A 27,125-nucleotide genomic window follows, 5' to 3' on the forward strand; every position below is an offset into this window, starting at 1 on the left:
ACCTAGATTCGGCCATCTCTGCTGCGGTTCCTCTTCCCGGTCACCGGAAGAAACCCCGAGCCCACAACACTCCCAAACCAGGTCAGTGAAAGTATTCACATAGTCCTCCAGTCGCCCGCACAGACTTCACTAACACCGGGTTCACAAAAACCGCAGTCATGACAGCCCTGACACAGCTTTAGCATTCTCTGACAGAAAAACTGTCAGGACATGCTGGGATATGTAGTTTCACAACAGCTGGAGGGCCGCAGTTTGGACATGCCTGCCTTAGGAAAACGGATTCCTTGTTCATTCTCTATGGATTCCACAAACGTGGCTGACCGGCTAATAAACAAACTTTGGCTTGCTGGCTACGCTTAGCCATCTCACAGGCCTACACGCAAGCTGGTCTTCCAGTACCACTTACAGTCTACTCGCTCTGTGGGACCTTGCTGAACAACTATGCAAGGCCGCTACGTGGTCTCCTGCCCACACGTTTCTTAGGTTCTATGCTTTTGATACGTTTGCCTCTCAGGATGTAACCTTTGGGCGCAATGTCCTCCTTTCAGCTTAGGAGTGCTCTCTCCCTATTACAACTTCTTTGGAACATCCCCAAGGTTAATATGGACCCTGAAGAAGAAAATAAGCGTTATGGTAATATTTACCTTTTGTTAACTCTTTTTCTTCGAGGCCCATATGATACAGAGTGCACCCACCCTGACGCGCCTAGCTTCAATGGGTTACTCTTCTCGGTCACCAGTTCCCGTCTCCTGATTGTGAGAGTGTGGTTTATGTGTGCATCATTCTTCCTTCTCTCCTCTCAAGCTCCTGCTTTGGGCTTGTTAACTAAAGCAGGAGCTGGAGCTGGAGGTGCTGAGCAGTGGGTGGATATGAGGGGTCCAGTGCAACCTCGGAGCTTGTAAAAGCTTTGTCGGTTTGGTGCCTGTCCTGGTCTCCACCAGTATACCCAAAGGTAAATCCCGTGGATCCTATGGACCTCAAAGAAAAAATTAACAAAGGTAAGTTTTACCATAACTTTTATTATTTAAATTAATAAATGATTTAATTTTTTATCAATTTTTAATGTTTTTTTTTTAATTGTTCTCGAATTGCCTCCAAGTCTTTTTTCTGTATTTTTATTGTTTTTTTGTAAGTTTAAAAAACAAAACTTTTTTCTAACAAATGCACTAATCAGCCATTTAATGCAATTCTAAAGAACGTTTTTTTTTCCCCTTTGGAACAGTAATAAATGTTACTGTTACCCAATATCTTTTTTACATTTTAAGGTACAGGCTGTTCCTCATTTAAAAAAAAAAAAAAAAAAAAAGTTTCCTGTGTCTCCACCAGAAATGAGAATGCGTTCCCATTTTTTCTTTTTTTTCAGGTATCAGGACAGCGCATACCCACACCAATGAAAAATTGGGCGCACTGTCAGCGGTAATTTTGACCCCAAAAATCTCATGGACACTTCAATATGCCTCTTAATGGGGAAAAATTGGGATGTCAAATTCTGTGCTAAAATGTGGGTTCTCAGCAATTTTACTGTGGTTTTGACCTTCATAAATTATTGGAATGCAAATATGGGGAAAGCACTGCAATTGCACCAAAATTGACATTCTGACATGCAGTAAATTTCCTCCTTGTGTCTTCTTTCAGTTAAACAGTGATTTATGTTAAAGAAAAATTTCATTTTTATACAGATAAAGCATCTGACATTTTTTACATATGATTGCAGGCAAATCTTTAGTAGATGAGAAGAGAAAGCATTTGAAGTCTAAGTCTGGGAATGAGGTAAAAAACATTATATTCATTGTTATTACTCTTTAAATTTGTTTATTCATAGTCTACCTTAAATGTTTTTTAACATAGCTATACAGTACTAATGCTCGGAACACACTAGACCAGTGTTTTTCAACCTCTGTGCCACGGGACACTCGTGTGCGGTTTTCAGATGTGCCGCTGCCTTTCGCCTGCCAGAGATGCCTACCGCTCTGCTGCCGATGTCATTTCCCACTGCTCTCCTCCGCGGCACGGCTCGCGTCCTATAGTGACGCGTGTGACTCATAGGTCACACCTACCCGCTCGTCTTTTCACACGCGCGCTCTCCTTCCCGCCTAACCTTCCACTCTCTTGCCCCTCTACCCGGCCGCCAGCACATCTGCTCCATGCTCGCAGTGCTGAGCGAGAATCCTGAGGATGGGGCCAGTGTATTTTATTTATTTCGTTTGTGGAATTACTGGGGTGGGAGAGAGACACAATGTTTGACATTACTATGGGGGACAGTGTGTGGTAAAATTACTGGCGGGGGCACAATGTTTTACATTACTATGGGGGACAGTGTGGTGGAATTACTGGGGGGGGGGGGCTCAATGTGTGACATTACTATGGGGAACATCTTGTGTTGGAATTACTGGGGGGGACACAATGTGTGACATTACTGTGGGTGACTGGTGGAATTACTATTACTATGTTTTATTACAGTGGGGGCCAATGTGTTTTATTACTGCAGGGTCCAATGTGTCTGTTTTATTACTACGGGAGATATTATATATTAGTCGATTAAAAGAAACGGACGGTGTGCCATGGCAATTTTAAAATCTTGTTTACTGTGCCACGAGTTTAAAAAGGTTGAAAATCCCTGCACTAGACGATATGCTCCATGAGCGATATCGTCAGTGTTTGCCTTTGAACTTCCATGCAAACGAGATAGTGAATACCCACTGAATGATATCGCTAACAATATCGTTCACTGACGACATCCTGCCGCCACCCCGACCATGAAGTTTCAGACGATATAGTCAAAATTACCCTGCATGTACAGAAGACCTCGTCAACAACCTACGCAAGCTCGCATCATTGGCAAAATATTGCGTATGCACTGGACGATATTATCCATAAATGTTGTTATTGTCCATATCGTTAACAAAAATCGCCTAGTATGTACCCAGCTTAAGAGCCTGATTTAGAAGTGGACGCAGTTTCAATTTGGTCAGAACCAGCTTTGAGCTCCGCACATTCAACTTTGCTGCACTGCACTTGCACCATGATGGTCCTGTTCCGGTATCCCAGTTTGGCTTTATTTGCAGTTTGACAGCAAGCGTCCATTCGGGAGAGGTAACGGGGAGCGGCAAGCATGTAACAACCATTTTGGGTGGGGGGTGGGAGAGTCACAACCAACAACTGTTTCTTTGGACTGCATCTTCTTGCCCCAGAGTCTCAGTTGCTCAGTGACCTGATGGTGCTACTGCATCTTTGGACACAAGTGGCACATCCCTTTACAAATGTTGGCTCCCGCAGCATTTGCATATGTTAGATAGAAGACGAAGCACTGATCGTCCACCTGTGAATCAGGTCCTATGTCTGCTAGTGCTGTTTTGTTCCCTCAAAACTGTCCTGTAGTTGTCCAAGAATCAACTGATACCTTCTACTGAATTGTACGAGAGGCGTGCAATAAGTCTCCGGATGCACAAAAAGTATTATATTTACAAACAAAGCAAGCATTTTTTTTTATTTTTTTTTGCCAAGTATTGCGCTCAAACCACTTAGTGAAGCAGCTGGACCAGTCCGAAGCAGGTACTGTATGTCTTCTACATGCTGCATGAAAGTCTCTATTGCAGCTTCCAGTCACTCAAAATACATCCCATGCATCTTGCGCTTGATTTGTGGAAACATGAAGTCGCAGTGGTCCAGATCTGGACTGTATGGTGGATGACCAAGCTTATGTATGCATTCATGGGCCAGAAAAATTCTGGGACGGCACCTGAAAATGGCTTCTAGCACTTCCAGCAGGCATTGGTTGGCGCACCAGTCCCTAGTGACTACATTAGCTACATGACCAGTCTTGACCACAAAAACAGCCACCTCCAATGGGGCTTACTGGGCTGTTGTTTGGTCTCTGGGATGAAACCGTAGATCCAGTATTCATCGCCACTTATGATCTCCCAGACAAAGTTTGAGCGCTTGCCATCAAACCTGACCAGCATGTTGCAGCACAAAGTCACCCAAGCCTATTTCTGCTGTCGAGTCAGCTGATGGGGTACCCAGAGTGCAGAAACCTTGCTCAGGCCAAGCTTTTTGTGGAGTATCAATAGGATAGCTCCGGATGAGATGCCTATCCTTCTGCAGCAACATTGTCCTCAGTGATGGCGAAAACAGGTTGGCCGCAGCGCTCCTCGTCTTCCAGGGACCATTTCCTGCACAGAAATTTAGAATGGTGCTTCTTTCCTAAAAGCATCTCCCAGTCAGTCAAAACCATCCTCACAGTAGTAGAATATCATGGCTCTCCAGTGGCCTCTGTTGAGTTCCATAACAAGTTTGTGAAGGAAGTGAACATGCTGACTTCTTCGGTGTGCAGTGCTGCTCATATACTGTTCTGTGCCCTGACATTTCACAAGAACTTCAGTCAGAGATTACAGTTCACACCCAGTCAGATTGTGTCTACGCTACCACACATCCAGAAACATTTTGCACACCCCTCGTATATTAATTTTATGTTATTTCTCTTACGTCCTAGAGGATGCAGGGGTCCACATTAGTACCATGGGGTATAGACGGGTCCACCAGGAGCCTTTGGCACTTTAAGAGTTTGAGAGTGTGGGCCGGCTCCTCCCTCTATGCCCCTCCTACCAGACTCAGTTTAGAAAATGTGCCCGGAGGAGTCGGTCACAGCTAGGGGAGCTCTACAGAGTTCTTCTGGTAAAGATTAATTATTTTCTTTCAGGTTTTTTTTATTTTACAGGGAGGCTGTTGGCGACAGCCTCCCTGCAGCATGGGACTGGGGGGGGGGGGGAAGCTGAAGTGTGGCGAGTCAGTCCCCTCTTGCAAGCGCGGGGACAGTGTGAAGAGGGCGGCTACGGATCAGGAGCGCGGTTGTTCCCGCACTCTTGGAAGGCTCAGCGGTACCTTGGTGCGGCGCTTGGGAAGGAGCGCCCTAGGCCAGCTCCGGACCCTGCACTGGTTTTCTTCAGCGTATCGGGGTCTGCGGACCCAGGTCAGCATATTCTTCCGGCCAGTGTAATCATCTTGTGAGCGGAAAGACAGCGCAATTGAAGGGGCGGAGCCAGCAGCGTTCAGCGCCATTTTTCCTGCCTGCAGGCACGGTTCACTGTATCCAGGTCCCTCCAGAGCTTTCTCCAGCAGTCTGTACGGTACCAGGGGGCTGTAGAAGGGGAAGGGGGGGGAGGCTGCTTAAAGGCTGTGTCACCTATTAAGGGACACAGTCAGCGCTGGGAAGGGACTCTCTTTGCCTGAAAAGCGCTGTGTGTGGGTTGGCTCCAATCTCTGTGTCTCTCTGTCATTTTTGGGGTGGAAACTCTGTCCTCAAAATACCCTCTGTGTTTGTGTGTGTTTCCCCAACATGTCTAGGGACACTGTTTCATATGCTGCGGAGGATTTGTCTTCCCAGGAAAACTCCATTCCATGTAATCAGGATTGCACTGTTTTAGCCCAGATCCCAGCTAGAGAGCCAGAATGGTTAGTCTCTCTGAGGGGGACTATTTCTCAGATTTCAGATAGGGTGGCTAGGACTGAGCACGCCACTCAGGTCCTCCAGTCCTCTATGGTGGTATGGTCGGATCCTGCCTCCTCGGGGTCCCCTGCGGTACATTCTAATAAGCGTGCGCTTGCAATTATGCAGGATGACACGGACACCGACTCTGACGCTGCAGACAGTGATGGGGATGTGTTGCGGGGGACGGCACCGCTTGTCAGGGGGGTGCAGTTGATGATTGAGGCTGTTAGGGATGTTTTACACATTTCAGACACAGCCCTGGAACAGGTGGAGGAGGCCTTCTTCACAGATATTAAGAAGCCCCCCCTCACTTTCCCGGCATCCAAGGAATTGAATGCTATCTTTGAAAAGGCATGGGAAACTCCGGAAAAGAAATTCCAGATTCCCAAGAGAGTCTTGGTGGCTTTTCCCTTCCCAGAGGAAGATAGGAAGAGGTGGGAGTCCCCGCCGATAGTCAACGCCTCTGTATCCAGGCTGTCCAAACAGGTAGTTTTACCGGTCCCGGGATCTACCGCGTTAAAGGACCCGGCAGATCGCAAGGTGGATGCTACGCTGAAATCCATTTACACGGCTTCGTGGGCTATATTGCGGCCTACTATAGCCTGTGCTTGGATTGCTAAAGCTATTGCCAGGTGGTCGATCACTCTGCAGGAGGAATCGTCTACGCTGGACAGAGGTGACGTTGATTTGTTTTTGCGTAATATTCAGGATTCTGCAGGGTTCCTGGTGGATTCCATGGAGGACCTGGGTTCCATGGCTGCGGGGATCTCCTCCATGTCCGTCTCGGCTCGAAGAGGTCTCTGGCTGCGCAACTGGTCTGCGGACACGGAACCCAGGAAGTGTGTGGAGGGCCTTCCGTACAAAGGTCAGGCTCTAGTTGGGGAGGAGCTGGATGCGTGGATTGCCACGGCTACCGTGGGTAAGTCTCCTTTTCTCCCCTCAGCTGCACCGGCTATGAAGAAGCCTTTTTCCTCTACCACGTCACAGTCCTTTCGGCCCGCAAGGAAAAGAAGCCTTCGAACACCTTCTTCAGAGGTGGTCGTGCCAAAGGAAAGAAACCCGCTCCCGCAGGTTCCCAGACCCAGAAGCCCGCTTCTGATACCCCTGAGTCCTCCGCATGACAGTGGACAGCTAGGCCTGGAGGAAGGTCAGGTGGGGGCGAGACTCCGGCAGTTCAGCCACGTCTGGGTGTCGTCGGGTGTGGACCCCTGGGTTCTGGATATAGTGTCCAGGGGGTACAGACTGGCGTTTCAAGAGCCCCCGCCTCACCGTTTATTCAAGTCAGGCTTACCAGCGCTGCTGGCAGACAGGACAATTCTTCTGGAAACCATCAGGAAATTGGTGGTGTCAGAGGTCATTGTTCAGGTCCCTCTTCAGCAACGGAACAAGGGCTATTATTCGAACCTTTTTGTGGTACCGAAACCGTATGGTCCGGTATGGCCTATTCTAAATTTAAAGTCTTTGACCCCTTATCTCAAGGAGTTCAAATTCAAGATGGAATCTCTGGGAGCTGTCATTTCAGGGCAGTCGGAGGGGGAGTTCCTGGTGTCCCTAGACATCAAGGATGCTTACCTCCACATTCCCATTTGGGCGCTGCATCAAGCTTATCTCAGGTTTGCGCTGATGGACGATCACTATCAGTTCAAGGCGCTGCCGTTTGGCCTCTCAACAGCACCAAGGATCTTCACCAAGGTGATGGCGGAGATGATGGTTCTCCTCCGCAAACAGGGGGTGAACATAATTCCATATCTGGACGATCTCCTGATCAAGGCGTCGTTCAGGGAGAGATTGTTGCGGTCCATCGCGTTCACGACACAGCTGCTCAGGAAGCACAGTTGGATCTTGAACCTTCCAAAGTCTCATCTGGTGCAGGCAAGGCGGCTGTCTTTCCTGGGAATGATCCTCGACACGGAAGTGCAGAGGGTATTTCTCGTGGCAGAGAAAGCGTTGGTGATTGATACAGCCTACCCGGGTATCAGTTCATCAATGCATACGCCTTCTGGGGAGGATGGTTGCCGCCTACGAAGCTCTGCAGTACGGCAGGTTTCATGCTCGACCTTTTCAACTGGACCTCTTGGACCAGTGGTCGGGCTCTCACCTACTCATGCACAAGAGGATACGCCTGTCTCCAAAAGCCAGGATTTCACTCCTCTGGTGGCTGCAACTTCCCCAGCTTCTGGAAGGGCGAAGGTTCGGAATTCAAGACTGGATCCTTCTGACCACAGATGCAAGTCTAAGAGATTGGGGAGCGGTCGCTCTGGGGGAAACCTTTCAAGAACGATGGTCGGATCAAGAGTCACTTCTCCCAATAAACATCCTGGAACTCTGGGCCGTTTACAACGCCCTTCTGCAAGCAGCACACCGTCTACAGGATCGGGCTGTTCATGTGTAGTCTGACAACGTGACCACAGTGGCCTACATAAACCGACAAGGCGGAACGAAGAGCAGAGCTGCCATGGCAGAGGTGTCAGAAATCACCTCATCTCATGTGGGCAGAAAGGCATGCGGTGGCGATGTCTGCGATCTTTATTCTGGGCGTAGGCAACTGGGAAGCAGACTTCCTCAGCAGACACTATCTCCATCCAGGGGACTGGGGCCTCCATCCGGAGGTGTTCGAGGAGGTAACCGGTTGGTGGGGGGTTCCTCACATAGACATGATGGCCTCCCGCCTCAACAAGAAGCTACGGAGGTACTGTTCCCGGTCAAGAGACCCACAGGCAGTGGCGGTGGACGCACTGGTAACACCTTGGGTGTTCAAGTCAGTGTATGTGTTCCCTCCACTTCCTCTGATACCAAAGGTTCTTCAACTCTTGAAAAGAACAAAGGTTCTGGCAATCCTCATTTCTCTGGACTGGCCAAGGAGGGCTTGGTACGCGGATCTGCTGGAAGATCCACGGCCTTTGCCTCTTCTGGAGGATCTGCTTCTGCAGGGGCCGTTTGCTTATCAAGACTTACCGCGGCTTCGTTTGACGGCATGGCGGTTGATCGCCAGATCTTAGCTCGGAAAGTGAGGTCATTCCTACCCTGATACAGGCCAGGAAGGGGGTAACGTCTAAGCATTACCATCGCATTTGGAAGAAATATGTTTCTTGGTGTGAGGCCAAGAAGTTTCCGGCAGTGGAGTTTCAACTTGTCCGTTTTCTACTTTTCCTGCAAACAGGGGTGGATATGGGTCTGAGACTGGGCTCCATCAAGGTCCAGATCTCTGCTTTGTCCATCTTCTTCCAAAATTGGCTGTTCTTACTGAGGTTCAGACCTTTTTAAAAGGGGTTCTGCACATCCAGCCTCCCTTTGTGGCGCTTACGGCTCCATGGGATCTTGATGTGGTGTTGCAGTTCCTGCAATCTGCTTGGTTTGAGCCTCTACAGGAGGCTGACCTCAAGTTTCTCACGTGGAAGGCGGTCACCTTGTTGGCCTTGGTTTCTGCACGATGCGTGTCGGAATTGGGGGCTTTATCTTGTAAAAGCCCCTATCTGATCTTCCATGAAGACAGGGCGGAACTCAGGACTCGTCCACAGTTCTTACCTAAGGTTGTGTCGGCTTTCCACATCAACCAACCTATTGTGGTGCCAGTGGCTACTGACTCCTCAATTACTTCAAAGGCCTTGGATGTAGTGAGGACTTTGAAGATTTACGTGAAGAGGACGGCTCGTTATAGGAATAGTGACTCTCTGTTTGTCCTCTATGATCCAAAGAAAATTGGATGTCCTGCTTCTAAGCAGTCGATTTCACGCTGGATCAGGAACATGCTTATTCCACGGCAGGATTGCCGTATCCAAAATCCGTAAAGGCCCATCTACTCGTAAAGTGGGCTCTTCCTGGGCGGCTGCCCGGGGTGTCTCGGTGATACAACTCTGCCGAGCAGCTACTTGGTCTGGGTCGAACAAGTTTGCCAAGTTTTACAAGTTCGCGGCTCTGTGCTGGTCCCGATTCCTCTCTGTGTCTCCCAATTCGAGGTCTGGGTCACTGTTACATAGGGACGTTGTGTAGTATTATTATTATTATTATTATTTTTGTGGTGTATTTGTACAGATATGTCTGAAAACAAATCTGTGTGTACTTCTTGTAAGGTTACTTTTACACATTCACAGTATTCTCTAAGGTGTACCCAATGCTCTCTACCTTCACAAGGTAGCAATGCAGAACCTGAGTGGGTAGAGTCATTTAAGCGCGGACCAGGCTTCCGGATCTGCTTCTGGGAAACCCACTGCATGACGGTTGGCCCCAGCAGAAGGGCGGTTTCCAGATGGGGGCTTGCCTGTAACACTAAGCCCATATATGGGCGGAGTCCTGCCGGGATCCTTGGGTTCTAATATCCCAGGGGTACCGGCTGGAATTTCAGGAGTTACCACCTCACAGATTCTTCAGGTCAGGCTTACCAGCGTCACTTGTAGCAAGAGTTACATTGCAAGAGGCCATTCAAAAACTTCTTTGAATGGGAGTTATTGTTCCAGTGTCTCCTTCGCTACACACAAAGGGATTTTACTCAAGTCTCTGTTGTTCCAAAACCGGAAGGTTCGGTTCGACTGATATTGATCCTCAAGTGTTTGAACCCTTATCTGCGAGTGTTCAAATTCAAGATGGAGTCACTAAGAGCGGTGATATCAGGTCTGGAGGAGGGGGGAGTTTCTAGCCTCCCTGGATATCAAGGATGCGTACCTGCATATCCCGATATAGCCTCCTCATCAAGCGTACCTGCGCTTTGCGGTACTGGATCAACATTACCAGTTTCAGTCCTTACCCTTTGGTTTTTCTGCAGCTCCAAGGGTGTTTACGAAAGTCATGGCAGAGATGATGCTTCTATTGCACATGATGGGAGTCAACATAGTTCCATATCTGGACGATCTCCTGATAAAGGCGGTGTCCAGGGAACAGCTGTTGCACAGCATCGATTTAACGACTCATCTGCTTATGGAACACGGTTGGATCCTAAATTTACAGAAATCTCACCTGGAGCCGTCTCAGAGAATTCAGTTTCTGGGAATGATCCTGGATACTGTGTCGCAGAAGTTGTACCTTCCGATGGACAATTCTTAACTATTCAGACTATGGTCTGCTCGGTGCTAAGATCACGCAAAGTGTTGATTCACCTTTGCATTCGATTGCTGGGCAAGATGGTGGCCTCATACAAGGCAATTCAGTACAGCAGATCCCATGCAAGGCCGTTCAAGCTGGATCTGTTAGACAGTTGGTCAGGTTCTCATCTACACATGCACCAGTGTATAACACTATCGCCAAGAGCAAATATTTCCCTGCTGTGGTAGCTACAGATCTCCCATCTGATCGAGGGTCAGAGTTTCAATACACTGTCTTGGACTCTACGGACGATGGATGCCAGCCTTTGGGGTTTGGCGGGCTGTGACCCAAGGGGCCCAGTTCCAGGGGCAGTGGTTGAGCCAGGAAGCAACACTTCCAATCAACATCCTAGAACTCAGGGCAAGTTACAATGCTCTTCTCCAGGCCTCCCCTCTCCTTCAGAATCAGGCCATCCAGGTACAACCGGACAATGCCACGGCGGTGGCGTACAGAAACTGACAAGGAGGAACAAGAAGCAGAGCCGCAATGAGAGGTGTCAAGGATATTCCTCTGGGCAGAAGCCAACGCAAAAGCCATCTTGGCCATATTCTTTTCAGGGGTGGACAATTGGGAAGCGTACTTCCTCAGCAGGCACGATCTCGATCCAGGGGAATGGGGTCTCCACCATCAGGTGTTTCGACAACTGGTTCATTGGTGTGGTTGTTCACAGATAGACCCGATGGCGTCTCATCTCAACAGGAAACTCAATCGTTACTGTTCCAGAACGAGAGACCCACTGGCGACGGTGGTGGACGCCCTGACAGCTCAGTGGTCTTACCAGTTCAAGTATCTGTTCCTTCCGATTCCTCTGATTCCAAGAGTTCTTAAAAGACTCAAAAAGGAAAGTGTTCAGGCAATTCTAATTGCCCCAAATTGCGGGCCTCCTCGCAATGTGTCTGGAGGATCCATAGCCACTACTGTTGATCGAGGATCTGCTTCAGCAAGGACCGTTTTTCTATCCAAACTTACAATGGCTATGTTTGATGGGAGATTTTGACGAGAAAGGGTCTCCCTCCCACGGTTGTATCCACCATGATTCAGGCTCGTAAGGGGGTCACGTCGATACACATTACCACCATATCTGGAAGAAATATGTTTCATGGTGTGCGGGTAGAAGTTATCCTCCTACGGAGTTTCACCTTGGCCGGTTTCTGGCTTTAGCATCCACCAGAAGTGTATCAGAAGTAGGGGCCTTATCATGTAAGAGCCCATATTTGATTATTCATGAGGATAGGGCAGAGCTTAGAACTCGCCCACAGTTTCTGCCAAAGGTGGTGTCGGCTTTCCATGTGAATCAACCAATAGTGGTTCCAGTTTTGACTGACACTTCTGTTGCTCCAAAGTCCCTGGATGAGGTGAGGGCTTTGAGAATTTACGTCAAGAGGACTGCTCGTCATAGGAAATCTGACTCACTTTTTGTCCTTTATGATGCAACCAAGATTGGTCGGCCTGCTTCTAAGCAGTCCATTGCTCGTTGGCTCGGGTGGACTATCCAGCAGGCCTATACTACGGCAGCACTGGCACTGCCGACTTCTATTCAGGCCCAGTCCACAAGGTCGGTAGACTCTTCCTGGGCGGCTGCTAGGTGTGTCTCGGCCTTACAGTTGTGTCAAGCGGCTACTTGGTCTGGTTCAAACACACTTGTGAAATTTTATCAGTTCGATACCTTGACCAGGGATGACCTAAAGTTTGGCCAGGCGGTTTTGGGTCTCAGCATTCTCCCACCTGTTCTGGGAGCTTTGGGATTTCCCCACAGTAATAAGTACCTTTCCCCAGTATCCACTAGGACTTTAGAGAAAATAGGAATTTGGTACCTACCGGTAAGTCCTTTTCTCGTAGTCCGTAGTGGATACTGGGTGCCCGCCTCAATGCTTCGTTCCTGTTTACTGGTTATAAGTGTTTGGATTGGATTTGCTGTTGCTGTCCCTGTTCCACGTTTGGATAACGTTGCTATCCTTGTTGTGATAGCGTTGCTTTCCTCTGTTGTGGTTAGCTCTGCGGTTTCTATTATTGTTGTGTGTTGGTTCATTACTCACCGCTTGTTGTGTATATCCTTCTCTCACAGTAAGTCCATCTCCTAGGGCACTGTTTTCCTAGACGGAGTCTGGGGAGGCGCATAGAGGGGAGGAGCCAGCACACACTATTCATTTCTTAAAGTACCATGGCTCCAATGGACCAATCTATACCCCACAGTACTAACTACCTTTCCCCAGTATTCACTATGGACTACCATAAAAGGAGTTACCGGTAGGTACCAAATTCCTATTTTATTCTGTAAATGATTGCACTAATGATATGGTAATACCTGTATAGGTCCTGATTAGAAACTGTTAATTAACATAGGGGGTAATTCCAAGTTGATCGCAGCAGGAATTCTGTTAGCAATTGGGCAAAACCATATGCACTGCATGGGGGGCAGATATAACATGTGCAGAGAGAGTTAGATTTGGGTGTGGTGTGTTCAATCTGCAATCTAATTTGCAGTGTAAAAATAAATCAGCCAGTATTTACTCTGCACAGAAATAAAATAACCCACCCAAATCTAACTCTCTCTGCAAATGTTATATCTGCCACACCTGCAGTGCACATGGTTTTGCCCAACTGCTAACAAATTTCCTGCTGCGATCAACTTGGAATTACCCCCATAATTCAAGCAGTAAAGGTTATGGAGTAATATGGGGAGCACTTGGATAGCCCTCTTATAATCTGTTCTAGTGGGTATTTCTGGTAAATTAAGTTCTGTATTTATTAAACATTTAGGACATAGTTCGGCTCAAGAATGTTTGTGACGTACCCCGGGCTTCCAGAAAAATGGGTGATCCTCTTTTAGTGAATTGAGCAAGATAGGGAGAATAAGTCAGGTATTGCAGCCTGTGGAGAGGGCACAGGGTTCTAGTGACTCTAATAGCCCCACCTCCATTGTTGGTCATATGCATATCCTCTGTGGGCTTCTTTCAGAGAGGAGATGATCAAAGTAGCTTAGTATGATTTAGGGGAGAGTGCAAGGTGGCAGTAAAGTGGGTGCAGTATAGGTCCAAAAAAAGCCAATGCAAATGTGTCGTATATTTGCATATTTACAGCATACTTGCCGTCTTCTAGGCTGCTCTCTCCGAGAGAGAGCAGCCAGGTCGGCTCAGCAGGGGGGCGGGCAGTAAGGTTACGTCCAGTGGAGGGTGGGCCAGAGGCGTGGCGGATGGGGGCGTAGCTGTGGAATTGCGTCATGTAAGCCACGCCCCCGCTGTGTAATGCCGCTATTACCGGCATTATACAGCAGGGGGCGTGGCTATGATGACGCGATTCAACAAGAATCGCGTCATCTCCTGCCCGGACCGCCCACTTAACTCGCTAAGTGGGCAGCCGGGCAGAGAGGACCCCTGAAATCGGGAGACCTGCCTGCTCTTCCGGGGGGCCGGGAGGGTCACCCGATTTTCGGGAGCCTCCCGGCCTTTCCGGGAGAGTAGGCAAGTATGATTTACAGAGCGGAGCACATGTCTAAGCTACAACTGACTGTCTGGTCAGCATATCCAATACAATTACACCAACTAAACTGGGTTGCTCAGACAAAACAAAATGGTGTGGTTTGATCTGCGCTAAAATGTGTATAGTGGCAGCCTATGTGGTACAAATGAGCCTTCACCAAGACCCCAAACAAGAACCAAACACAAGATGTAGTGACCACACCCGGCGCTACTTATTTCACCCAAATGAACAAATCTCCTTAACAGCTTACTTTTTCGGTAACAATCATGTTTACAATTGATGTCGTATAAGTCTTATTTCAAAGAAGACACATGTCTGAAAAATTAAGACACACAAAACATAGTGCAACCAATTTTGGTAATAAACAGAAAGAGTATTTATTTGTTCAACTCACATAGATATGAGTCAATATAGCATATCATCCAACAGATGGCGTTGGTCCTTAGTTCTCACAGGAACTTCAATGCAATATGGATAAAACCTCCACTAGATGGTATGGGACATCAATCCCCGCAGATGTACTGGAAACTGAGAAAGATAGATATATGGTGCAATACGGCTTAACCATAAAGGAGTTTTATTCAGACAAAAACACACTTACATAAAACAAATAATTAAAAGCATATATCACCCATCTGGGATCAATACCGGAGACCAGATTCCAAACAGAGCCAGCTGTAACTGTGTCATGAACGGGTTTCCGGATAGCAAGAACCTTGTGCTTGAGCGCGCTTTCGGTCCCAAAGACCTTCCTCAGAAGCATAAGGTTCTACTCCCCGGGAGCCATTAAATACCCTCTTAATTGCCCCCCTCCTGTAGACAATCACGGTCCTGACGCGCATCGGCTTCCTATGCGGAAGTACGTCACTGGAAGTGACGTTTGCGTTCCACCGGCGTCATCGTTCTTCCTGTTTGCGTTCCACATATCGGCGTTTTTCAATTCCAGCACGGGTCCGCATGATGAGAGAGTCTCTAATAGTCCATACATACATCATTGGAGACATAATCATTTAGAAGAGGCGTGGATCCCAAAAAACAAAATAAAATACAATCCATGTAAAAAACAGTAAAAATACATACATTTAAAATTACACACTATACAGAAATAGGACAGGAGATCGGAGATCAGGATTCTAAAAACCATTTAAGTTCGAAATCGGAGTTGAGGCCGTTGGGAATTAGGGAGCCAAGTTTATAAATCCAGCGCATCTCAGCTTTAGCTAAGGGTACATCGATATCTTTATCCCGCCATGTTGGATTAATTAATTGGATGCCCCAAAAGGATTTGATTCCGCCTACCTTGCCCCCATGTACATCTTTAAATTGGGAAGACAAAGAATGTGTCTCTAACCCTCTTTTTATGTTATACAGATGTTCCCCAAGCGTTGTTTTTAAACATCTTGTTGTTTTCCCTATATATAACAAGGAACATTGACACTCTATGGCATATATAAGGTTTTTGGAATTGCAAGTAATAAATTCCTTAATGCCATATTTTGTCCCCTTTACTGAAAATTCTTTCAATTTGTTAGTACCTTTTGTTGCCCTACACATATTACAGGTGGCACAACGATGAAAACCCAGGGTGCGGATACTACTCCTTTTATTACTTTCAATAGAACTGTGTACCAATTTATCTTTTAAGGATTTTGATTTCCTATAAATGAAGGCAGGTTTTATTGGTAAACAAGGGCCTATAACAGGATCCTTTTTGATCACATTCCAATGTCTTTCAAAGACCTTTTCAATTTCTTTGTGTTGGCAATTAAAATTACATATAAATGACCACTGATAAGTATCGTCTTTATTGACTGACCTTGGTTTGCCAATCAGATCTTTCCGATCAAAAGTATTGACTTTGGTCTGTGCTTTCATAAGATGTTGTAGATTATAACCTTTTTGTAAAAAACGATTAGTCATATCGGTAGATATGGTGTTACACACTTCAGGGTCAGTACAATTTCGTTTTACTCGCATATATTGACTATATGGTATGCTATCTAGCCAACTATTATGGTGTTGACTATCAATACTAATATAGCCATTAGAGTCAGTGGGCTTTCTATATAACCTAGTCTGTATTGATTGATTTTTTTATATAAAAACAGAGGTCCAAAAAAACTAACTCCTCATTACTAATATTTGTAGTTAGCTTAATATTAAATTAATTCATATTCAATGAGGCACAGAAAGAATCGAGCTCCTCTCTACTGCCATTCCAAAAGAAAAGCAGATCGTCAATATATCTGCGCCAGAGCACCAAATTCGCTCCCAGCACGCCGCCACGCCATACGGTCAGATCCTCCCAGTAGGCCATAAATAGGTTGGCGTAACTGGGAGCGAATCTGGTGCCCATTGCCGTGCCAACACACTGTAGGAAATGGTTCCCATTGAATACAAAATAATTATTATTGAGTATGAATCTTATACTTTTTATTATGAACTCTCTTAAATCCGAGGAGTAATCAGACTGATCCAAAAAATATTGGACAGCTTCAACACCTTTACTTTCTTGTATTATGGTATATAGTGTCGACACATCGGCACTAACCATAATATAATTGTCACACCAGTTGGTATTGGATAATAAGACCAATACATCATTGGTGTCTTTGAGGTAAGACTTAGTTTTTTGTACCAATGGCTGTAAGTAATGGTCTATTACCGAGGACAAGTTTGAAGTGACACTGTTTGTGCCCGATACGATTGGTCTACCAGGAGGGTGGAGGGGGGTCCTTATGAACTTTTGGCAGAGTATACATAGTCGGTATTGATGGATGTTTCAAATTAATATAGTCCTATTCATGCTTGGTAATTATTTCTTTAGATAAAGTATCATCAGTTAAGTCTTTCAAAGATTTCATTATTTTCTCCGTAGGGCTATTTTTTAATTTCTTATATGTAACCCCATCATTAAGCTGACGTTCAATCTCTGCAATATAGTCTATTCGGTCCATCAGGACTACCCCTCCACCCTTATCTGCTGGTTTAACAATTAATTGGTCATCATCTTTTAACCCTTTTAAAGCATGCCACTCTTTCCTTGTTAAATTACAATTCCTACGTCTTTTTTTAATAACTTTCTCCACATCATCCAATACCAACTTGCTAAAGCAGTCTAAAAAACTGCCCTTACAATAAGTTGGGTAAAAGGAAGACTTTGATCTAAACTTCGAATTTAATACATCTCTATTATCCCCAATTTCCTTTTCATCTTTATTTAGAAAGAATTTTTTTACTGTAAGTTTACATATATACTTTTGTAAATCTATGTAAAAGTCAAATGGTTCCAATTGACTGGTAGGTGCGAATTTGAGGCCTCTCTTTAACACCCTTTCCTCATCTTTTGTTAAAATCCTGCTACTTAGATTAAATATTTTAGTTCCACTATCCGATATATTGTTTGTTAAGGGTTTCTCAACTTTTGGTTTTCTTTTTTGTAAACCACCTCTCCTACCCCTTTTATTCTTTTTCTTTAGATTCTTTTTAGGTGCAACTTTTATTTTTATTTTTAATTTCTCCATCTTGTTCGTTGACCTCTTCCTAAAAAAGGTGATCTATTATTTCTCCTGTTTCTCCAATTCTCCTGTCTAGCTCCATCATATCTATCATCTTCTTTATAGAACTCTTTATCAAGATAATCCTCCTTCCAATGAAAATTAGAGCTCCTATAGTTGTCCCTCTGAGACTGTGTTCTTTTATGATCATATACTCTCCGTGGTTTCTCTATATGATCTCTATAGGTGTCATCAGTTATTGTTCTTAATCTTTTTCTTTTAAACTGATTTTTAAAAGTGAATGGTTTTGCTTTTTCTCTAACTTCTATTGGATCCTTAGTTTGTATAGTATTTTTAGGGGTTTTAGAATAATCTATATCCCTTAGATATTTTTTTCTTTTTCTCTCTTTCATTTCTCTAGTTTCTTTGTTAAGTTTCCTTACGATCTCGGCCTCTGCATCTCTAACATCATCTAATTCTTTTAAAGGTTTTACCAATGAATACTGTCCTTAAGTACTCAATAATAATTATTTTGTATTCAATGGGAACTATTTCCTACAGTGTGTTGGCACGGCAATGGGCACCAGATTCGCTCCCAGTTACGCCAACCTATTTATAGAAAGCCCACTGATTCTAATGGCTATATTAGTATTGATAGTCAACACCATAATAGTTGGCTAGATAGCATACCATATAGTCAATATACAGACTAGGTTATATAGAAAGCCCACTGACTCTAATGGCTATATTAGTATTGATAGTCAACACCATAATAGTTGGCTAGATAGCATACCATATAGTCAATATATGCGAGTAAAACGAAATTGTACTGACCCTGAAGTGTGTAACACCATATCTACCGATATGACTAATCGTTTTTTACAAAAAGGTTATAATCTACAACATCTTATAAAAGCACAGACCAAAGTCAATACTTTTGATCGGAAAGATCTGATTGGCAAACCAAGGTCAGTCAATAAAGACGATACTTATCAGTGGTCATTTATATGTAATTTTTTTTAATTGCCAACACAAAGAAATTGAAAAGGTCTTTGAAAGACATTGGAATGTGATCAAAAAGGATCCTGTTATAGGCCCTTGTTTACCAATAAAACCTGCCTTCATTTATAGGAAATCAAAATCCTTAAAAGATAAATTGGTACACAGTTCTATTGAAAGTAATAAAAGGAGTAGTATCCGCACCCTGGGTTTTCATCGTTGTGCCACCTGTAATATGTGTAGGGCAACAAAAGGTACTAACAAATTGAAAGAATTTTCAGTAAAGGGGACAAAATATGGCATTAAGGAATTTATTACTTGCAATTCCAAAAACCTTATATATGCCATAGAGTGTCAATGTTCCTTGTTATATATATATATATATATATATAGGGAAAACAACAAGATGTTTAAAAACAAGGCTTGGGGAACATCTGTATAACATAAAAAGAGGGTTAGAGACACATTCTTTGTCTTCCCATTTTAAAGATGTACATGGGGGCAAGGTAGGCGGAATCAAATCTTTTTGGGGCATCCAATTAATTAATCCAACATGGCGGGATAAAGATATCGATGTCCCCTTAGCTAAAGCTGAGATGCGCTGGATTTATAAACTTGGCTCCCTAATTCCCAACGGCCTCAACTCCGATTTCGAACTTAAATGGTTTTTAGAATCCTGATCTCCGATCTCCTGTCCTATTTCTGTATAGTGTGTAATTTTAAATGTATGTATTTTTACTGTTTTTTACATGGATTGTATTTTATTTTGTTTTTTGGGATCCACGCCTCTTCTAAATGATTATGTCTCCAATGATGTATGTATGGACTATTAGAGACTCTCTCATCATGCGGACCCGTGCTGGAATTGAAAAACGCCGATATGTGGAACGCAAACAGGAAGAACGATGACGCCGGTGGAACGCAAACGTCACTTCCGGTGACGTACTTCAGCATAGGAAGCCGATGCGCGTCAGGACCGTGATTGTCTACAGGAGGGGGGCAATTAAGAGGGTATTTAATGGCTCCCGGGGTGTAGAACCTTATGCTTCTGAGGAAGGTCTTTTGGGACCGAAAGCGCGCTCAAGCACAAGGTTCTTGCTATCCGGAAACCCGTTCATGACACAGTTACAGCTGGCTCTGTTTGGAATCTGGTCTCCGGTATTGATCCCAGATGGGTGATATATGCTTTTAATTATTTGTTTTATGTAAGTGTGTTTTTGTCTGAATAAAACTCCTTTATGGTTAAGCCGTATTGCACCATATATCTATCTTTCTGAGTTTCCAGTACATCTGCGGGGATTGATGTCCCATACCATCTAGTGGAGGTTTTTGCCATATTGCATTGAAGTTCCTGTGAGAACTAAGGACCAACGCCATCTGGTGGATGATATGCTATATTGACTCATATCTATGTGAGTTGAACAAATAAATACTCTTTCTGTTTATTACCAAAATTGGTTGCACTATGTTTTGTGTGTCTTAATTTTTCAGACATGTGTCTTCTTTGAAATAAGACTTATACGACATCAATTGTAAACATGATTGTTACCGAAAAAGTAAGCTGTTAAGGAGATTTGTTCATTTGGGTGAAATAAGTAGCGCCGGGTCTGGTCACTACATCTTGTAAACTGGGTTGCTGTACACATATGCAGAACAGCGTACACAAGCAGAAAGCTTCATTAATAGCAATCCTACCATATTCACAGTCAAGTCAATACGCAAATGTGGCCTAATTCAGATCCTGCAGGATCTGTTGCACATGATGCAAAGTACCAGTATGGTACGGATCCTGCATCTTTGGTCGCAATATGGCTGCAGACATCAGTAGATTGACAGTCTGCAGTTGCTGGGGGAGGTAGCAGCCACAGTTTCCTAAAACAGAGGCGTGTCGAGGCCAGGATCTCTGTCGGAAGATGGAGATTTCCTGGCCTCTTGTCCGGAGCTGCGGCGGCCGGTTTGCGCAACACTTTGAGTCATATAGCCAGTTGCAGGTGATCAGATGCTGCGTTATAGGACACAGCACTGTCTCACAAAGCATGCAGCAGGCATCTACTTACATTAGACTACTCCTGTTGCTTCCAAGTAAGCAGCAGTGATGCACCCTTCAACCACATCTGAATTAGGCCCCTGTTCCCTTAATGAAGTGCACTAAACAACATTGTTTCCAAACAAATAATATTACACCTTTTATATTAACACTGGGAGTTTATGACCCACTCACCCATTCCCATTAAAATATTGCTACCTTTTTAACTAATTCCCACACCAGGTTTTAACTGACATCTAAATTAACCCTTAATAAGAATACGGAAGCATTAATAACTTGGAAGCATTAGTAGCTGGCCACACTACGTGTGTGTGTGTGTGTGTGTGTGTGTGTGTGTGTGTGTGTGTGTGTGTGTGTATATATATTTCCATCACTTGAAAGAAACATAGGACCTTATTCAGTAAGGATTGTAAAATTTGCAATTTGCAATCTGGCTGATTATCGAATGACTATTCGCATTGCGCATTTGTGAGCAAAATTCGCAACAGAAATTGCATACAGATGGTTATCGCAATGCAGCCGCTTTTTAACTGACAGGAAGCCGGTGTTTCTGGGCGGAAACCTGACGTTTTCTGGGTGTGTCTGAAAAAAACACAGGCGTTTTTAAAGAGGGCCTCTGACGTCAGCGATGACCACTTCCAGCCTCTTGTGTCACAAGAATTGTGGACGACCGTGCCTGGGGCAGATGGGGAAAATCTTCGATGTTGTTGATAAATGCATATAGTATTGCAATCAGACCGCATATTGCGATGCATTCGCAATTTCTGCAATGAGCGTTTTTTCTCTATTTCTGGGCGGCAACTATTTCATTGCAGCAACTGCGTTTTAGCAGAAATTGCAATCCTTACTGAATAAAGTCCATAATTCACTATTAAAAAAATCTACATATTAACATGATGCATGTAAACGGATTTAGGGGGTCATTCTGACCTGATTGCACGCTGCCTTTTTTTGAAGCTCAGCGATCAGGTCACTACTGCGCATGCGTATGCACCGCAGTGCGCAGATGCGTCGTACAGGTACAAAGCGGATCGTTGCTGTGAGATGGATTTAACGAAGAATCCATTCGCACAGCCGATCGCAAGAAGATTGACAGGAAGAGGGCGTTTATGGGTGTCAGCTGACCGTTTTCTGGGAGTGTTTGAAAAAATGCAGGAGTGTCCAAGCGTTTGCAGGGTGGGTGTCTGACATCAATTCCGGGATCAGACAGGCTGAAGTGATTGCAGCAGCTGAGTAAGTCCTGGGCTACTCAGAAACTGCACAAACTATTTTTGTACCGCTCGGCTGCAAAAGCGATCGCACCCTTGCACAGCAAATATATACTCCCCTGTGGGCAGCGACTATGCATTCACACGGCTGCAAAAAATAGCGAGAGATCAAGTCGGAATGACCCCCTTAGTATGAAATGCCGGCGGACGGGATCCCGGCTTTCTTTAACCCGACCGCGAGATACTGTCCACCAGAATGCCGGCAGTGGGGCCAGCATTAGAAAGCTTCTTTTTGGACACCCACATAAGGAGAATAGTACCGGCGACATTTCACCGCTAGTCGTGATTTCGGCGTCGGCATTGTGACTGCTGGGATCCCGACTAGCAGTATTATAGCCACTGCCCATGTAAACAGATGATAAGTATTTGCACAAATGGTCGCGTTTTCTTTTGAATATTATTCACTATCTACGAACAAATTTGTTTCTAAGGTATCTTATAAGTATAAACCAAAACGTGAAATATTAGATGTGTAACCTGAAAAACATTAAATGAATTTTTTTGGGGTGTTTTTTTTTTTTTTAACTGCACAAATGCTGTGTGTTGTGATAAGCACATGGCATAATTGAGAGAGGACACATGCACACGTACTTTCTATACAAAGGACACAGACCTTGGTTGTAATCATTAACTTGTAAAGTGTATTTGTTTGCAGATATACCAGGTGGATACCGGGTTATTTGTGCGGTGTGAAAGGGGTATTAGAATGCTGTACATCCTAGTTCCACCTCTGTGGTTGTAGGGTCAAAAGATCCAAATGGCGCTTTTACATTCTGGCATGCATAGTCTGGAAGCATTGAAAATACACTATAGCGACTGGTGAAGTACTCCCTTTACATCAGCACCTTGCTTGCAAAAAAAATAAAAAATAGGGATGGATAAAAATCCATCCCTATTTTTTTTTTTTTTCGTGCAAGTAAGAGGGGGATTAAATAGTGTTTGGACACTGTTGCTCAATGGGCCATATTCATTTGTTTTGCCGATGGGCTTGAGTGCTACAGGCACCCACTGTTTCTGTGGCGAGGAAAAATCTACCTAAAGGTGGGATTTTTGGTGCCCAAACGCAGCATGCCCTGTACTTTGCAGAGGTTTAGCCACTTTATGCAGCTAAACTCTGTGCATTTGGGTGCGAATACTTAATAAGTAATAGATATCCATGGCATTTGTGCCCGTTGGCAAAACAATTGCATATCGCCCATTGGGTTCCCATGCCTTACAGGGGCCCTAAAATTCCCTATTGAATTCCTCCTTAGAGATTTGAGAAATTGTTTGTGTCTGAACTTCTAGTGTATTGTAACAATGGCTAAGGATTTATTTATTGTTTGTTTGTTCTTTTCAAGTATGACTGTGTTAATCGGATTGATTTTGATGACAAACACGATGAGTATTTACTAGAGCTCCAACAAAAAAACAGGTAAGAAACAACAAGCCAAATTTAGATGGGGTCATACAAGAGGGTGATTTACCTGTACAAGTATTTACATTTTAGGAACAGCGCTAAACTAGCATGCTGCTCAGTGAACACTATAGCAGCTTTCAAATATTCAATAATATTGAAGCTTGTTTCCCTATGGATTCTGTGATTTCTGTTTGGCATAAAACTGTTGATTTCTCAATGATCAAAAAAAAAGGAATATTTAGCAAACCTGCATAACTACATTTTACCTTTTATCTCTAAAGACACTTGCACTTTGCATTAGTTTTTGGAAAGGAGATTGTTAATAGAAGACATTACATGAACCTGAGCTTCTTTAAAGTTGTAGGCCAAGATATGTGATGCATTTATATAGAACTCGGACACTATATTGTGTATATGTTAGTAACACCAAGTATTAGAACCCCCTTCTGATGTTCTCGGCTTTTTTGTACTGCATAAAATTCACAAGTGTAATAATAATTATGATTATGTTTCTACCTATAGTACTTTTAGATTTCACTGTATGGTATAAGTCAGTGACGTGCAGTGCGGTCGATGGCCAGGTAGGCACTGCTGCACTCACACATAATGCAGGGAACACACGTCCAGCCCAGCTGCCCGCTTCTCTTACCTGGGTCCTGGGCAGACGTGTGCAGAGCCCCTCCGTCCGAGATAATGCAGGTGCTGCTGTCGGCTGGGAGGGCAGAGGTGGATGAAGGAGAAGGAAGACGCCGGCTGCTGCAAGTACTCCCACCTCACATCCTCTACTGCCTGGTGTGTTAGTCTGCAATCCGCCGTGCCCCGCCGCATATAGGTGATTGGACCAGCAGATCCAGCACTGGATCTACTGTCCAATCACCTCTGCCTCGCTGTCAGGGGCGGGCTATGATGTGTGCTGAAAGCCCGTCCCTGTCAACGAGGCACTTGTATAGGTGTCGCATTCTTCACTTTTTTAAATGGGCTTTTACAGCCCATTGTTTGGTTCCGCCCCCTGCTTTATCCCCCGTTCCCATTGTCAACGGGAGGTACTGTTCTCAGTGCCTCCCAAACTAATTTAAAGTAGGGAAATGATTAAATTAATATAAAGAAGGTACTTATGACACATAATATGTGTCATAAGTATTTTCTTTGTATTTTTTTGATCATTAATGACAGGGGAGGCCTGACTGCACGTCCCTGTTATAATTTTTTCCCCCCCCAATTTTTTTTTTTTTATATAATGTATATAATCTGTCTTCCGGCAGCCACGGGTGGGCAGTCCTTTTACGCTCGCCCCTTTTTTTGTAGCCCAGCCAGAAGACTGGTAACCTTTAGTGAATAGAGTTTTTAGGGCTAATTTGAAGCCTTGAAGACCTGTATATAGTCTAAATGAACACAAGAACACATTCCAAAGATATTCCAACGCACAGGGAAAGCTATGGAGGCGGGAATGGGAAGAGGTAATTATAGAGATTATGAGGTGGCAGTCGGTGTCAGATCAGGTTATGCAGCAAGGAGATGAGGTTTGAGATGTGAGGGAGAGAGGAGTGGCTGTGTAGGTAAAGTCGAGTAGTTTGAATCAGGGAACCATTGTAGTGAATCGGGCACCAGTATTGAGGATTGACTGAAATCTAGAGAGATGGGCGAAACGTTAACCAGTGTGAGAAGGAGCCTGATATTATACCTTTTCTACTGACCTGAAAATCCTGGGTTTTTGCAGATGAACGCGCATAAACCCAGTATTTTATGTCAGTGGAAACAGCTGTACACGGGTATAGTCACCCGGGAATCCTTCCTGGGTACCTAGCAGGGTTTGTACCGGGAAAGACCTGGATGAACTGCAGTGGAAACGAGTTACCCGGGTCATCCGTCCTGGGTAACCCATTTACAGTGTGTTGATTGGCTCAAAAACACATAACATAAGCCATCACTGGGGAGGGAGAGATTACAGCCTTCCTCTATGGTGCAGACCATTCCGGATTTTACCCCATCCCCACTTACCATGCGGGGAGGCTGTAATGTCTCCTTGATTGTCTCCTCTGTGGCAGCATCCTCCCGAACACGCAGCGGCCTTCGGCCGCTTCATCCTCCCGCCGGTCAGTGTGCTGTTCCGGGAGTTTTGCATTGCTTAGATATGATGTCACCTCCAAGCGCCGTCACTGCACCCGGGTGCAGTGTGAACGGCGCAATCCCGGGTATATCCCAGATAGGCACCTCAGTGGAAACGGGGTAAACCTGGGTCTGACCAGCTTGGAACCGTGTTTGAAGTCACTGGTAAAACCCGGGATTTTGGTGGAAAAGGGGTATTAGAGGTGTTATAAAGGTGCAAGCAGCAGGATTGGGGGGGAATTGAATTTTATGAGTAATGAGGAAAGTGCAAGTGACGATGACACTCGGGCAGCAGACCAAGGAGAATGTAGTAGCAAGAGAAGAGTGGTGTTGGGACTCTGGAGGTGTGGAAGACATTGATTTCCGTTTTAGACATATTTAATAGTTTGATCAAGCACATAGATTTACTAGATTAGATGGACAGTAGACTTCTGGTATTGTACGTTATTAACATGTATAGAATCACAATTTAATCAGAATATTTTTTTTGCTTTTCTGTTCTTAAGCCTATAAATTGGCACACGATAATAGCTGCATTCTGGAATACACATTAAGATTGCATTTGACCATTAGCTCCAGCTTCTTTCCTAAGAGTTGTACTTTAACTGTAACACTTTGAGGCTTAGATGAACTTACTCAGAGTCAGCCCCTCAGTATTAGCATGCATCAGCTTTCCCATTTCTTCATCTACTCTTCTCTATTGCAACACTTTGTGTTTGAATTAGCATTTCAGCTACATAGCACAGGAAAGTAATAAATGTGATCAGGATGCATGAACAATGGCCCTCATTCAGAGTTGTTCGCTCGGTAATTTTCTTCGCATCGCAGCGATTTTCCGCTAATTGCACATGCGCAATGTTCGCACTGCGACTGCGCCAAGTAAATTTGCTAAGAAGTTTGGTATTTTACTCACGGCATTACAAGTTTTTTTCTTCGTTCTGGTGATCGTAATGTGATTGACAGGAAGTGGGTGTTTCTGGGCGAAAACTGACCGTTTTATGGGAGTGTGTGAAAAAACGCTGCCGTTTCTGGGAAAAACGCGGGAGTGGCTGGAGAAACGGGGGAGTGTCTGGGCGAACGCTGGGTGTGTTTGTGACGTCAAACCAGGAACGAAACTGACTGAACTGATCGCAGTGGCAGAGTAAGTGTGGAGCTACTCAGAAACTGCTAAGAAATTTCTATTCGCAATTTAGAGGATCTTTCGTTCGCAATTTTGCTAAGCTAAGATTCACTCCCAGTAGGTGGCGGCTTAGCGTGTGCAATGCTGCTAAAAGCAGCTAGCGAGCGAACAACTCGGAATGAGGGCCAATATTGTTTCATTATAGTGATTGCTCTCATAGTGTAGACATAACCTTATGAGTCCAGATTATAGCAACACTCTATAAGAGACATTTCCAACCTCGGTCCTCAAGGCACACTAAAGCCCCATACACACTACCCGATCAACGCCGATATTGGTGGCGGGGGGGGGCAACATTGGCAACTGCATACACACTTGCCGATGCGGCCGGGACAGGCAGCGACGGCAGGGGGGCAGCAATGCTGTCGTTAACGAGGACCTCCCTCGTCTGTTCAGACGAGGGAGTGGGTCGTTAATGATGCGCGGGAGTGCGCATCATGAACAACATTTAGTATACACACTGGACGCGATTGTGAAAGATCTCGCTCAGATCGGCCCTTCTGAGCGAGATCTTTCACTATCTCGTCTAGTGTGTATGGATGGGCCTTAATAGTCCAGGTTTTAGTGAGATACATGTGTGAACAT

At 44.8% G+C, this 27,125-nt stretch overlaps 1 protein-coding gene across 4 annotated transcripts in view; it reads left to right on the forward strand.

Annotated features, from left to right (window-relative positions):
* KATNIP (katanin interacting protein) overlaps positions 1-27,125 on the forward strand; it is a 465,431-nt gene that overhangs the window by 35,822 nt on the left and 402,484 nt on the right. For all 4 annotated transcript variants that reach the window (XM_063934229.1, XM_063934228.1, XM_063934227.1 and 1 more), the window contains exons 2-3: positions 1,715-1,770; positions 23,196-23,269. In XM_063934229.1, the coding sequence (XP_063790299.1) occupies positions 1,715-1,770; positions 23,196-23,269 (130 nt within the window). The remainder of the gene's footprint in view (positions 1-1,714; positions 1,771-23,195; positions 23,270-27,125) is intronic.

Source organism: Pseudophryne corroboree, chromosome 7, assembly GCF_028390025.1.
Source record: "Pseudophryne corroboree isolate aPseCor3 chromosome 7, aPseCor3.hap2, whole genome shotgun sequence".
Classification (NCBI taxonomy): Eukaryota; Metazoa; Chordata; class Amphibia; order Anura; family Myobatrachidae; genus Pseudophryne; species Pseudophryne corroboree.